General features: G+C 42.7%; 2 protein-coding genes across 3 annotated transcripts in view; one reads left to right on the top strand and one right to left on the bottom strand.

The window, feature by feature from the left end:
- setdb2 (SET domain bifurcated histone lysine methyltransferase 2) overlaps positions 1-10,114 on the bottom strand; it is a 10,357-nt gene extending 243 nt beyond the window's left edge. Inside the window, exons 1-11 of one of the 2 annotated variants that reach the window (XM_020657733.3) lie at positions 9,789-10,114; positions 4,467-4,580; positions 4,008-4,103; positions 3,809-3,936; positions 3,419-3,694; positions 2,939-3,267; positions 969-1,138; positions 646-878; positions 367-570; positions 196-279; positions 1-106 (exon numbers count right to left, since the gene is read on the bottom strand). The exon at positions 1-106 is cut by the window's left edge and continues 243 nt beyond it. In XM_020657733.3, the coding sequence (XP_020513389.2) occupies positions 20-106; positions 196-279; positions 367-570; positions 646-878; positions 969-1,138; positions 2,939-3,267; positions 3,419-3,694; positions 3,809-3,936; positions 4,008-4,103; positions 4,467-4,580; positions 9,789-9,849 (1,782 nt within the window). In that variant the 5' untranslated portion in view covers positions 9,850-10,114 and the 3' untranslated portion in view covers positions 1-19. Of the gene's footprint in view, positions 107-195; positions 285-366; positions 571-645; positions 879-968; positions 1,139-2,938; positions 3,268-3,418; positions 3,695-3,808; positions 3,937-4,007; positions 4,104-4,466; positions 4,581-9,788 lie in introns of both variants that reach the window. The other variant, XM_020657732.3, reaches the window with a different exon arrangement.
- Positions 10,115-10,501: 387 nt separating this feature from the next.
- The window catches only part of LOC110002093 (uncharacterized), a 4,651-nt gene continuing 152 nt past the window's right edge, over positions 10,502-15,000 (top strand). The window contains exons 1-9 of the mRNA XM_020657737.3: positions 10,502-10,827; positions 11,946-12,137; positions 12,401-12,526; positions 12,610-12,842; positions 13,932-14,069; positions 14,217-14,404; positions 14,494-14,573; positions 14,645-14,728; positions 14,828-15,000. The exon at positions 14,828-15,000 is cut by the window's right edge and continues 152 nt beyond it. Coding sequence (XP_020513393.2) covers positions 11,951-12,137; positions 12,401-12,526; positions 12,610-12,842; positions 13,932-14,069; positions 14,217-14,404; positions 14,494-14,573; positions 14,645-14,728; positions 14,828-14,973 — 1,182 coding nt within the window. The 5' untranslated portion in view covers positions 10,502-10,827; positions 11,946-11,950 and the 3' untranslated portion in view covers positions 14,974-15,000. The remainder of the gene's footprint in view (positions 10,828-11,945; positions 12,138-12,400; positions 12,527-12,609; positions 12,843-13,931; positions 14,070-14,216; positions 14,405-14,493; positions 14,574-14,644; positions 14,729-14,827) is intronic.

Raw genomic sequence — 15,000 nt, 5'->3', positions numbered from 1 at the left:
GAAACCTCCTCGACAGCCGTCACCGCCGCACAGACACGGCACCTCCCGCTCGCCGTCTGCGTCCGACGAGTAATCCCAGGTGAGCTCGGAGCCCGCCCTGACCACCCTGAGGGAGACACGTCAACAGAGTCAGAGCGAGGGGGGGGGGGGGGGGGTTCATTTAGACGGCGTGCAGGTTTCTAAAAGGTGACTTACCTGCTGGTGAAGAAGGCGATGAGGGGGTAGGCGGGGTCGTGGGAGTCGGTGAAGACGTTCTGGATGAACATGTTTGGCGTGCAGCTGTGCTGTGGAGTCACAGAACGTTTACGTTGATTTTTGATTCATTTATTTTTTCCCGCTCTTTTCCCTCTCAGCTGTTTTTCTTACGTTGAAGAAGCGGCTCACGTTTCCCTCCTTGCTCGCGTCCAGGAAGTTCACGCTCTCCACCTTCATCGCTCTCTTTAGACTCCTCCCACTCTTTGTCTTCAAACCGTTCACGCCTTCGGCAACCTTCTCGGGACTGCCCGTTGTCATGGTAACCGTCTTCTCCTGCGCTGTGGGCGGGGCCTGTGGAGCTCCACTCAGCACCGTCTGAGGAGAAATGACCATCTTTAATAAACAGACAGATTCAGAACGTGTGAGACGCAGCGACCCGGGTTAGGGTACCTCCTCTCGGTCCTGCGGCGCCGTGCCAGACGGGTCAGCGGGCCTCTGGATGACCGGGACGTGAAGGGGGAGCGAGGTCGTCGTGGGCTCCACCAGGTTGCTCCGCCCCTCCAGCACGGGCGGAGCCAGCCACTCGGTGATGACCTCCACCTCGTCGTCAGAAGGGAGGTCCGCCCTCGTCAGCTTTGGAGGCGGGGCCTCGCCGGGAGAATGGACCCGTCGCAGGATCACGCCTGAGGGACACAAGTTGCCATGGTAACCAAACAGGAAACAATATTAACGTTATCAGAATCATAACAATGAATCCTGAAACGCCATCTCACCTGCGTATATACACACAAACGTGCCGCGGTCCAGGTCGTCACGGCAACGTACCCCCCAACCTCGCCCCTCCGTCTGGAAGACCTGCAGCCGGACTCTGATCCCCCTCTGGACCAAACGGTTCTGACAGCGAGCGCGGTCACAGCCGCACCACGGACCACACTCGTACACACTGAATGTAAAGAAACACACACACACGATTTAAAGAAACACACACACACACACACACACACACACACACGATTTAAAGAAACACACACACACGATTTAAAGAAACACACACACACACGATTTAAAGAAACACACACACACGATTTAAAGAAACACACACACACACACACGATTTAAAGAAACACACACACACGATTTAAAGAAACACACACACACACGATTTAAAGAAACACACACACACACATGATTTAAAGAAACACACACACACACGATTTAAAGAAACACACACACACACACGATTTAAAGAAACACACACACACACGATTTAAAGAAACACACACACACACACGATTTAAAGAAACACACACACACGATTTAAAGAAACACACACACACGATTTAAAGAAACACACACACACACACGATTTAAAGAAACACACACACACGATTTAAAGAAACACACACACACGATTTAAAGAAACACACACACACACACGATTTAAAGAAACACACACACGATTTAAAGAAACACACACACATACACGATTTAAAGAAACACACACACACGATTTAAAGAAACACACACACACACACGATTTAAAGAAACACACACACACGATTTAAAGAAACACACACACACGATTTTAAGAAACACACACACACGATTTAAAGAAACACACACACACACGATTTAAAGAAACACACACACACGATTTAAAGAAACACACACACACGATTTAAAGAAACACACACACACACGATTTAAAGAAACACACACACACACATGATTTAAAGAAACACACACACACACGATTTAAAGAAACACACACACACACACGATTTAAAGAAACACACACACACACGATTTAAAGAAACACACACACACACACACGATTTAAAGAAACACACACACACACACGATTTAAAGAAACACACACACACGATTTAAAGAAACACACACACACGATTTAAAGAAACACACACACACACACGATTTAAAGAAACACACACACGATTTAAAGAAACACACACACATACACGATTTAAAGAAACACACACACACGATTTAAAGAAACACACACACACACACGATTTAAAGAAACACACACACACGATTTAAAGAAACACACACACACGATTTAAAGAAACACACACACACACGATTTAAAGAAACACACACACACGATTTAAAGAAACACACACACACGATTTAAAGAAACACACACACACACGATTTAAAGAAACACACACACACACATGATTTAAAGAAACACACACACACACGATTTAAAGAAACACACACACACACACGATTTAAAGAAACACACACACACACGATTTAAAGAAACACACACACACACACGATTTAAAGAAACACACACACACGATTTAAAGAAACACACACACACACACACGATTTAAAGAAACACACACACACACACGATTTAAAGAAACACACACACACGATTTAAAGAAACACACACACACGATTTAAAGAAACACACACACACACACACGATTTAAAGAAACACACACACGATTTAAAGAAACACACACACATACACGATTTAAAGAAACACACACACACGATTTAAAGAAACACACACACACACACACACACGATTTAAAGAAACACACACACACGATTTAAAGACACACACGCACACACGCACACACGCACACACGCACACACGCACACACGCACACACGCACACACGCACACACGCACACACACACACGCGCGCACACGCACACGCACACACGCACACACCTGAGTTAGGGTTACAGGTTTATTGTCTCACCCTGACGGTACCGGCTCGTCCAGCCTGTTGTGACTGTAACGGCGTCCTTCTGTCGTCATGGCGACACAGGCGCAGTTCTGGGCGGAGCTGCAGCCGTCCGTGCAGTCGCAGCACGCCTTGAACAGCGTCGTGCCGCGGCTCAGGAAGCAGCCGTGAGGCCAGCGCTCCTTCCTGTATCGGAACTCGGCCGGCCTGACTCCGCCCTCCCCCAGACACAGCTCCACAGGTGTAGGCTCCGCCCCCCGGCTCAGGTCCACTTCAGGCCGTCGTTGGCCCCCTGATGGAGGCGTGTCTAAGTGGACGGAGGGGTTAAAGGTGAAGAAGTCGACCTGCAGGGGAGGACACAGAGAGGTCACACCTGAAGGTCACACCTGAAGGTCACACCTGAAGCCGTCACCTGATCAGGTAAATCTCAGGTCACACCTGAAGGTCACACCTGAAGGTAACTTTGATGTTTTCATGTGTGATTAACAAACTGACCTGCAGGAGGTCGTAGCTCTCCGTGGCCAACAGGAACCGCATCACGTCGTCGTGGTTACGCAGGCTCAGCCCACACGGCGCTTTGTAAAGCACGTCCCAATGAAAGCCGTCCTCAGGGTTCACAGGCTCCTCCTCCTCCTCCCCGCCAACTTTTGATGATGTCAGCGGCGTGGCGTTCAGTCTCTTAAAGCCGCAGAGCAGAGGAACCTTCAGCGGGTTCTGACCCCAGAACACAGGCGCAGAGTGAGGCATGCTGGGTAAAGTGGACAGACAGGCCTGGAGGGAGGAGTCAAAGTGTTAGTGATGTTATAGTGTGTGTGTGTGTGTGTGTGTGTGTGTGTGTGTGTGTGTGTGTGTGTGTGTGTGTGTGTGTGTGTGTGTGTGTCTCACCTTGCAGCAGGTGTGTGGTTCGTACTGCAGGTTGTTCGGGGTCAGAGGAGGTAGCAGCTCGTCTACGCCTGCAGGGGGTGCTGCTGAGCTGAGCGGCCCGTTGCAGGGGGAGAGGGGGAGGAGCTCACCTGGACAGGAAGTGAGGAGGGTTCAGAACAGAGTGATGCTTGTTAAAGGGTTCATGTGAGTGTGTGTTTACCTGATCCGATGACCACCTGAACCACAGACGAGTCCTGAGAGGAGGCGGGAGGAGAACAGTCCAGAGCCTCCAGCAGCTTCAGCGCCTGAACGTACTCTGATCAACACAACAGGGGGTCTTAAGACCATCGTCATCTAGATCACGGCAAAGGGCCACATTCAATTAATTCTCCCTGCCAGGGGGCCAAATTGTAGTTTACAAAAACAATCAATTATGAATAAATTATAAAAATGTCTCCAATTGAACTCAACATATACCACTGAGCAAATATTATTATGAACATATTTCTGGTTTTCATGATTTCATGGCAGATTTTGTCACGTTTTCTTCATGTTTCCAATTAACTGATGTGTAAAAATTGACCTGAGGGCCACGTTGAGGGTTGATGGGGGCCGCATGTTGCCCCCCCCGATCTAAACCTTCATCCTGATTATCAGATACAGCAGGAACATGTTCTACCTCCATCTGTGGCCGTCTTATTCTTCAGGACTTTCTTCAGGTGATCCAGGTAATGAATCACCCCGGAGAAAACATGATCCACGTCCTCCGAGGCCCAGAAGGTCCTGGCCCGCTCTGAAACACAGACATGAAGAAGAAGAATAATAATGAAGTTTATTTATAAAGCACTTGTCACAAAGTGCTTTACAGAAAAAACAGTCAAACACACAACAATAAAATCCTTTTAAAAGCATGAAAAAGAAAACAACAGTGCAGCGATCATCCAATGAACAGAAAAAAAAAAAGGGAAAACAACCGAGACAAAGATCGACTAAAGTTAAGAGTAAAACAAATAAAAACATCGTGGATGAAAGAAGGATTATAAGAAGGCCTTAGAATAAAAATGTGTTTTTAAAAGAAGATGCTGATGCAGCTCGTCTGAGATCCTCAGGCAGGTCGCTCAGCCGAGGAGCTCGAGATGATCGATCTCTTTTAGTCTTCAGGTCTGAGGTGTGAAGAGTGAAGAGGATCCTGCCTGAGGATCTCAGCTTACACACCGGATGGTAAGAGGACAACAAACGACTTCCAAACTGAACCTGCTCACATGAAGACTTTACAGACGGTTTAAAACACAATGAAGTTTGTTAAACTCTGAAGTTTGTTAAACTCTGAAGTTTGTTAAACTCTGAAGTTTGTTAAACAGTTTGTTAAACTGAAGTTTGTTAAACTGAAGTTTGTTAAACTCTGAAGTTTGTTAAACTCTGAAGTTTGTTAAACACTGAAGTTTGTTAAACACTGAAGTTTGTTAAACAGTTTGTTAAACTGAAGTTTGTTAAACTCTGAAGTTTGTTAAACTCTGAAGTTTGTTAAACACTGAAGTTTGTTAAACACTGAAGTTTGTTAAACAGTTTGTTAAACAGTTTGTTAAACAGTTTGTTAAACTCTGAAGTTTGTTAAACTCTGAAGTTTGTTAAACAGTTTGTTAAACTCTGAAGTTTGTTAAACAGTTTGTTAAACTCTGAAGTTTGTTAAACACTGAAGTTTGTTAAACTCTGAAGTTTGTTAAACAGTTTGTTAAACACTGAAGTTTGTTAAACAGTTTGTTAAACTCTGAAGTTTGTTAAACTCTGAAGTTTGTTAAACAGTTTGTTAAACAGTTTGTTAAACACTGAAGTTTGTTAAACAGTTTGTTAAACAGTTTGTTAAACTCTGAAGTTTGTTAAACACTGAAGTTTGTTAAACACTGAAGTTTGTTAAACAGTTTGTTAAACTCTGAAGTTTGTTAAACAGTTTGTTAAACTCTGAAGTTTGTTAAACAGTTTGTTAAACAGTTTGTTAAACAGTTTGTTAAACTCTGAAGTTTGTTAAACTCTGAAGTTTGTTAAACTCTGAAGTTTGTTAAACTCTGAAGTTTGTTAAACACTGAAGTTTGTTAAACTCTGAAGTTTGTTAAACTGAAGTTTGTTAAACACTGAAGTTTGTTAAACTCTGAAGTTTGTTAAACTGAAGTTTGTTAAACTCTGAAGTTTGTTAAACACTGAAGTTTGTTAAACAGTTTGTTAAACACTGAAGTTTGTTAAACAGTTTGTTAAACTGAAGTTTGTTAAACTCTGAAGTTTGTTAAACTCTGAAGTTTGTTAAACACTGAAGTTTGTTAAACAGTTTGTTAAACAGTTTGTTAAACACTGAAGTTTGTTAAACACTGAAGTTTGTTAAACAGTTTGTTAAACACTGAAGTTTGTTAAACAGTTTGTTAAACAGTTTGTTAAACTCTGAAGTTTGTTAAACACTGAAGTTTGTTAAACTCTGAAGTTTGTTAAACACTGAAGTTTGTTAAACTCTGAAGTTTGTTAAACAGTTTGTTAAACTGAAGTTTGTTAAACAGTTTGTTAAACAGTTTGTTAAACTCTGAAGTTTGTTAAACAGTTTGTTAAACAGTTTGTTAAACAGTTTGTTAAACTCTGAAGTTTGTTAAACAGTTTGTTAAACAGTTTGTTAAACTCTGAAGTTTGTTAAACTCTGAAGTTTGTTAAACACTGAAGTTTGTTAAACTCTGAAGTTTGTTAAACACTGAAGTTTGTTAAACTGAAGTTTGTTAAACTCTGAAGTTTGTTAAACACTGAAGTTTGTTAAACTGAAGTTTGTTAAACACTGAAGTTTGTTAAACAGTTTGTTAAACTCTGAAGTTTGTTAAACTCTGAAGTTTGTTAAACAGTTTGTTAAACTCTGAAGTTTGTTAAACAGTTTGTTAAACTCTGAAGTTTGTTAAACTCTGAAGTTTGTTAAACTGAAGTTTGTTAAACTCTGAAGTTTGTTAAACTGAAGTTTGTTAAACTCTGAAGTTTGTTAAACTCTGAAGTTTGTTAAACTGAAGTTTGTTAAACTCTGAAGTTTGTTAAACTCTGAAGTTTGTTAAACTGAAGTTTGTTAAACTCTGAAGTTTGTTAAACTCTGAAGTTTGTTAAACTGAAGTTTGTTAAACTCTGAAGTTTGTTAAACAGTTTGTTAAACTGAAGTTTGTTAAACTGAAGTTTGTTAAACAGTTTGTTAAACACTGAAGTTTGTTAAACTGAAGTTTGTTAAACAGTTTGTTAAACACTGAAGTTTGTTAAACTGAAGTTTGTTAAACAGTTTGTTAAACACTGAAGTTTGTTAAACAGTTTGTTAAACTCTGAAGTTTGTTAAACTGAAGTTTGTTAAACTCTGAAGTTTGTTAAACAGTTTGTTAAACTCTGAAGTTTGTTAAACTCTGAAGTTTGTTAAACAGTTTGTTAAACTCTGAAGTTTGTTAAACTCTGAAGTTTGTTAAACACTGAAGTTTGTTAAACAGTTTGTTAAACAGTTTGTTAAACAGTTTGTTAAACACTGAAGTTTGTTAAACTCTGAAGTTTGTTAAACTGAAGTTTGTTAAACAGTTTGTTAAACTCTGAAGTTTGTTAAACTCTGAAGTTTGTTAAACACTGAAGTTTGTTAAACAGTTTGTTAAACAGTTTGTTAAACAGTTTGTTAAACACTGAAGTTTGTTAAACAGTTTGTTAAACAGTTTGTTAAACTCTGAAGTTTGTTAAACACTGAAGTTTGTTAAACTCTGAAGTTTGTTAAACACTGAAGTTTGTTAAACTCTGAAGTTTGTTAAACTGAAGTTTGTTAAACACTGAAGTTTGTTAAACTCTGAAGTTTGTTAAACTGAAGTTTGTTAAACAGTTTGTTAAACTGAAGTTTGTTAAACTCTGAAGTTTGTTAAACACTGAAGTTTGTTAAACAGTTTGTTAAACACTGAAGTTTGTTAAACAGTTTGTTAAACTGAAGTTTGTTAAACTCTGAAGTTTGTTAAACTCTGAAGTTTGTTAAACAGTTTGTTAAACAGTTTGTTAAACACTGAAGTTTGTTAAACTGAAGTTTGTTAAACACTGAAGTTTGTTAAACAGTTTGTTAAACACTGAAGTTTGTTAAACACTGAAGTTTGTTAAACTGAAGTTTGTTAAACAGTTTGTTAAACACTGAAGTTTGTTAAACAGTTTGTTAAACAGTTTGTTAAACAGTTTGTTAAACTCTGAAGTTTGTTAAACTCTGAAGTTTGTTAAACTCTGAAGTTTGTTAAACTGAAGTTTGTTAAACTGAAGTTTGTTAAACTGAAGTTTGTTAAACTGAAGTTTGTTAAACTCTGAAGTTTGTTAAACAGTTTGTTAAACTCTGAAGTTTGTTAAACAGTTTGTTAAACTCTGAAGTTTGTTAAACAGTTTGTTAAACAGTTTGTTAAACTCTGAAGTTTGTTAAACAGTTTGTTAAACAGTTTGTTAAACTCTGAAGTTTGTTAAACAGTTTGTTAAACTCTGAAGTTTGTTAAACTCTGAAGTTTGTTAAACAGTTTGTTAAACAGTTTGTTAAACTCTGAAGTTTGTTAAACAGTTTGTTAAACAGTTTGTTAAACTCTGAAGTTTGTTAAACAGTTTGTTAAACTCTGAAGTTTGTTAAACAGTTTGTTAAACAGTTTGTTAAACTCTGAAGTTTGTTAAACAGTTTGTTAAACAGTTTGTTAAACTCTGAAGTTTGTTAAACAGTTTGTTAAACTCTGAAGTTTGTTAAACTCTGAAGTTTGTTAAACTGAAGTTTGTTAAACTGAAGTTTGTTAAACTCTGAAGTTTGTTAAACTGAAGTTTGTTAAACTGAAGTTTGTTAAACTGAAGTTTGTTAAACTCTGAAGTTTGTTAAACTGAAGTTTGTTAAACTCTGAAGTTTGTTAAACTCTGAAGTTTGTTAAACTGAAGTTTGTTAAACAGTTTGTTAAACTCTGAAGTTTGTTAAACTCTGAAGTTTGTTAAACTGAAGTTTGTTAAACTCTGAAGTTTGTTAAACTCTGAAGTTTGTTAAACTCTGAAGTTTGTTAAACAGTTTGTTAAACTCTGAAGTTTGTTAAACTCTGAAGTTTGTTAAACTCTGAAGTTTGTTAAACTGAAGTTTGTTAAACTCTGAAGTTTGTTAAACACTGAAGTTTGTTAAACTCTGAAGTTTGTTAAACTCTGAAGTTTGTTAAACTCTGAAGTTTGTTAAACACTGAAGTTTGTTAAACTCTGAAGTTTGTTAAACTCTGAAGTTTGTTAAACACTGAAGTTTGTTAAACTCTGAAGTTTGTTAAACTCTGAAGTTTGTTAAACTCTGAAGTTTGTTAAACACTGAAGTTTGTTAAACTCTGAAGTTTGTTAAACTCTGAAGTTTGTTAAACTCTGAAGTTTGTTAAACACTGAAGTTTGTTAAACTCTGAAGTTTGTTAAACTCTGAAGTTTGTTAAACAGTTTGTTAAACTCTGAAGTTTGTTAAACTCTGAAGTTTGTTAAACTCTGAAGTTTGTTAAACAGTTTGTTAAACTCTGAAGTTTGTTAAACTCTGAAGTTTGTTAAACAGTTTGTTAAACTGAAGTTTGTTAAACACTGAAGTTTGTTAAACTCTGAAGTTTTAATGTAGAACAGAAACTTTAATTTAAAAACATTTACGACTCTGTTCTTACACATTTACATTTAATCTTCTTATTTAAAACTAGTCATGTTTAGTTAAATCCTGGTTGTATATATTCTCATTCTTAGTGTTTATTTACTTTGTATTTAATATTATATTGTGTTTAGATAACCTGCTGCTGTTTCCCAGTTTGGGATCAATAAAGTTATTCTATTATGTTCTATATTCTATATTCTATATTCTATATTCTATATTCTGTTCTAGACCCCACCAAGACCTCTTCAGACCTCAGACTCACCTGGACTAGTCTCTGTTCATTACTTTAAACCAGGTTTGGGGGGACCAGTCAGGACCACAACAAACAAGACTGACTTCAAGTGAGACTCTTACCAACATCTCGTGGATCAGGTGAGTCCTCCATCCTCACCTGAGACTCAGGTGAGTCCTCCATCCTCACCTGAGACTCAGGACTTAGCTGTTAGCCGGCTAGTTGGCTAACAGAGAACTTCCTGTGAGCTAACAGTTCTGCGGGTTTCCGTTAGTTCAGTTTAATTCCTTCATCAGATAAATGTTTGAGCTCATGACTTCCGGTTTCAGCTCTTTGTTTTTTCTTTAACTAACGTGGAAAAATCTGAACAAGGAACAAAACAATCTGCCGCCATTCACAGTCACACTACACATGCGCGTTGTATTGCTGTTTAGTTTTTATCCACAAAGGCCACCGTAGCTGAGGGAGAACTCCTGCCCTGACTTCAGTCTCCCAGGCAGGACGTCTTCTTCTCGAAGAGGCGGGACTGTTTACAAAAATAATGATTTATATCTTTTAACAAGGTTGTAATGAGTCTCATAAATTTACGATTTTTTAAATCTCAAACATTTGATGAGTTTTTTCTCTGAAATGTACGAGTCCTTACTTTTCTTTTTTTTTTAAGAATGGCGCCTCGTACGTTTTTTTTAATCTTTAAGATTGTTCAATAATTACAAATCCATAAACACTTCTCTATTCTAAAGGAAACAGCAGCTTGTGTCTCAGTTTGCTTCCCGCTGTCTACCTGGGAGTCCTTACTCAGGGCAAAGCACACACCACCAAAAACCTTCGCTTTTCTGTTTTTAAATTGGCCACAGGGGACCGCCGTACTCGTACCCGGTTACTAAACTGTAAACAAACCAGTATGACAACCTGCTAACACCGCGTTACATTCATAATAATACATTATAAACTGTTTCCTTAAACAGGAAGAAACCGGAATCAAACATGGAACACGCGCGCACCGTCACCGTTTATGACGTCAGCGCAGAGCCAAGTAATGTACCGGTGTTAGCATGCAGGTGCTAACGTTAGCCACTTCCGGTGTAGTTTTGTAACGCTGTAGTCATAAAATTATACAAGTTTCACTGAGCTGCTGCAGCACGCGCGGATTCACGAGAGGTGAGGACAATTAATTCAACTTAAAACTTAAAACACTTAAAATGTTTCTATCGTTTTAACTCTTTGTGTCAACACCTGGTTTATAAACACCTGGTGTTATAAACACCTGGTTTATAAACACCTGGTTTTATAAACACCTGGTTTTATAAACACCTGGTTTATAAACACCTGGTTTATGAACACCTGGTTTATAAACACCTGGTTTATAAACACCTGGTTTATAAACACCTGGTTTTATAAACACCTGGTTTATGAACACCTGGTTTTATAAACACCTGGTTTATAAACACCTGGTTTTATAAACACCTGGTTTATAAACACCTGGTTTATAAACACCTGGTTTTATAAACACCTGGTTTATGAACACCTGGTTTATGAACACCTGGTTTATAAACACCTGGTTTATAAACACCTGGTTTATAAACACCTGGTTTTATAAACACCTGGTTTATGAACACCTGGTTTTATAAACACCTGGTTTATAAACACCTGGTGCTATAAACACCTGGTTTATGAACACCTGGTTTATAAACACCTGGTTTTATAAACACCTGGTTTATAAACACCTGGTGTTATAAACACCTGGTTTATGAACACCTGGTTTATAAACACCTGGTTTTATAAACACCTGGTTTATAAACACCTGGTTTATAAACACCTGGTGTTATAAACACCTGGTTTATGAACACCTGGTTTATAAACACCAGGTGTTTATAAACACCTGGTGCTATAAACACCTGGTTTATAAACACCAGGTGTTTATAAACACCTGGTGCTATAAACACCTGGTGTTGTAAACACTCACCTGGGAGAGAGGAGAGGAGAGGAGAGGAGACAGGAGAGGAGACAGGAGGAGAGGAGAGGAGAGGAGACAGGAGAGGAGACAGGAGAGGAGAGGAGACAGGAGAGGAGACAGGAGAGGAGAGGAGACAGGAGAGGAGACAGGAGACAGGAGAGGAGACAGGAGACAGGAGAGGAGACAGGAGAGGAGAGGAGACAGGAGAGGAGACAGGATGTCTGATCATAAAGTTAAAGTTTGTTTTCTGGTCACTTTGGTTATAATTTATTTAGTCATGTAAATATTCAGTCATGTGATCAACATGGCTCTTCCCCCTCAGGTGAGATGTCTCAGGTAAGGCGGTCGGTGACGGAGGCGATGTGGGCGATGTGTGCGGCTGACTCCATGTCGATGCCGGTCCACTGGTACTACGACATCGAGGACATCAGGAGGGACTTTGGGGGATGGATCTCAGGCTTCAACGCTCCAACAAGCAGACACCCGTCCAGCATCCTGAGTCTGTCCAACACAGGTGAGTCTGTCCAACACAGGTGAGTCTGTCCAACACAGGTGAGTCTGTCCAACACAGGTGAGCCTGTCCAACACAGGTGAGTCTGTCCAACACAGGTGAGTCTGTCCAACACAGGTGAGTCTGTCCAACACAGGTGAGCCTGTCCAACACAGGTGAGTCTGTGTTGGACAGGTGAGTCCAGGAGAGTCCAGGAGAGTCCTGGTGAGTCCAGGTGAGTCCAGGTGAGTCCTGGGTTAGTCTGAACTTGTTTTCTGATCTTTCAGCCGGTAGCGGTCGCTCCGCCTGGTCCTCCTCTGGCGCCAAACGACCAGACGTGGTGGGAAACGTGATCCTCCACGATAAACTGAACCTGTGGAAGTCTTCCAACGGCACGGTGCACTACCACCAAGGTCCTGACCTCTGACCCTGACCTCTGACCCTGACCTCTGACTTCAGGAACATGGTTTCAGTTTCCTGTGTTTCTGTTCTTCAGGTCTTCAGTCCGGTGCTAACACCCTGAACGTGCTCTGTTCTCTGCGAGTGATGCGTTCACTGGTCTCAGGACGTTTCAGTGACGTCTCGAAGCCGGATGCTCGGGCCACCGTGCTCTCAGACTACGTTCAGTTCCTGACCACACCCGGCTCGCACGACGACACCTACGCCGAGTCCTTCCACCGCTCGTTCTTCTCCGACTGGCAGGACAGCAGGCCAACGTCTCCCCAAGAGGTCAGTGACACGCCCCCTGCAGGTCAAACGCCCCCTGCAGGTCAAACGCCCCCTGCTGGTCAAATGCCATCCTGCTGGTCAAACGCCCCCTGCTGGTCAAACGCCCCCTGCAGGTCAAACGCCCCCTGCAGGTCAAATGCCATCCTGCTGGTCAAATGCCATTCTGCTGGTCAAACGCCCCCTGCAGGTCAAATGCCATCCTGCTGGTCAAACGCCCCCTGCTGGTCAAACGCCCCCTGCAGGTCAAACGCCCCCTGCAGGTCAAATGCCATCCTGCTGGTCAAACGCCCCCTGCTGGTCAAACGCCCCCTGCAGGTCAAACGCCCCCTGCAGGTCAAATGCCATCCTGCTGGTCAAATGCCATTCTGCTGGTCAAACGCCCCCTGCAGGTCAAATGCCATCCTGCTGGTCAAATGCCATTCTGCTGGTCAAACGCCCCCTGCAGGTCAAACGCCCCCTGCAGGTCAAACGCCCCCTGCAGGTCAAATGCCATCCTGCTGGTCAAACGCCCCCTGCTGGTCAAACGCCCCCTGCAGGTCAAACGCCCCCTGCAGGTCAAATGCCATCCTGCTGGTCAAATGCCATTCTGCTGGTCAAACGCCCCCTGCAGGTCAAATGCCATCCTGCTGGTCAAATGCCATCCTGCTGGTCAAACGCCCCCTGCAGGTCAAATGCCATCCTGCAGGTCAAATGCCATCCTGCTGGTCAAACGCCCCCTGCAGGTCAAACGCCCCCTGCAGGTCAAATGCCATCCTGCTGGTCAAATGCCATTCTGCTGGTCAAACGCCCCCTGCAGGTCAAATGCCATCCTGCTGGTCAAACGCCCCCTGCAGGTCAAATGCCATCCTGCTGGTCAAATGCCCCCTGCAGGTCAAATGCCATCCTGCAGGTCAAATGCCCCCTGCAGGTCAAACGCCCCCTGCAGGTCAAACGCCCCCTGCTGGTCAAACGCCCCCTGCTGGTCAAACGCCCCCTGCAGGTCAAACGCCCCCTGCAGGTCAAACGCCCCCTGCTGGTCAAACGCCCCCTGCAGGTCAAACGCCCCCTGCTGGGACTCTGTTTTTTTTAACTTTCTCTTTTTTTCTTCAGATTCTGAAGTTTGCAGAAAAACGCTCCCTAAAGAAGATGACCTCCTCGATGTCCGACAGCCAGCTGGACGCCATCGGCTGCCTTCCCATGATCCTCCCCTTCATCCTGCTGTCAGCCTCGGCCAATGAGGAGCAAGCTGTGAGTCCTGTTTCAAAGCTAACAGCAGAAGCAGTTAAATAACGACCAGCTGTAGTGACCATATTTGTAAAAGAGGGAGGAGTTCCCACCAGAAGCTCCGCCCACCCTAGAAGTGAAGTGAACACAGTCTCACCTGTTGGTCCTCAGGTGTCGGCCGCTGTAGAGTTTGTGAAGCTCACCCACCCCCACCCCAAGGTGCCCGAGTACGTGTCTATCTACAGCCGGGCGCTGCACGCCGTACTGGGCGGGGCCGATGTCCGTCAGCAGGCGGAGCACGCTCTGAGGAGGCTGGACTCATGGAACACCTGCCAGAGCTACAGCCGCAAGGCGGGCAGGTAGGACACGAGCACACCTGAGGAGGTGACAGCATCGACCTTTACCTCCTAAAGGTCTACACATATTCTGTTCTTCTTCTGTGGTTTAGGTTCCCCATGTCGTCGTCAGAGCGTCTGAAGGTCCATCAGAGCGCCGTTAACTACCTCGGTCTGGCGTGCTACACTAAAGGTAGAGAATCACTCACACATCGCCGTGGTGCGTCACACATCAATGTTTAAACGTTTACCTGTGACCTACAGGAGCTCTGTCCAGCATGTTCTACCTCGCACACGAGTTCCATGACGACCCCAGAGGAGGAGTCCTGACCAACACCAACTGTGGAGGTCAGTACGGACGCCGTTTCACCTCCTTCACTTCCTGTTCAACCAGCAGGGGGCAGAGGTTCCTTTAAATCTTGTTTTTGTTTACTGTATCGTCTCCAGGTGAGAACTGTAACCGGGGCACGGCGCTGGGGGCCCTGCTGGGGGCGGGGGGGTCGTACAGCGGCGCCGTCATCCCGCGGGAGTGGAAGGACAGGCTGAGAGACGCTCAGGAGTTCATCCCCGACATCCTGAAGGAGCTGCAGTGAGTGCAGCGTCGCCCCCTGGTGGAGCGG

The sequence above is a fragment of the Labrus bergylta genome, chromosome 24, assembly GCF_963930695.1.
Source record: "Labrus bergylta chromosome 24, fLabBer1.1, whole genome shotgun sequence".
NCBI classification, from domain to species: Eukaryota; Metazoa; Chordata; class Actinopteri; order Labriformes; family Labridae; genus Labrus; species Labrus bergylta.
This window is presented reverse-complemented; position numbering and strand designations above follow the sequence as displayed.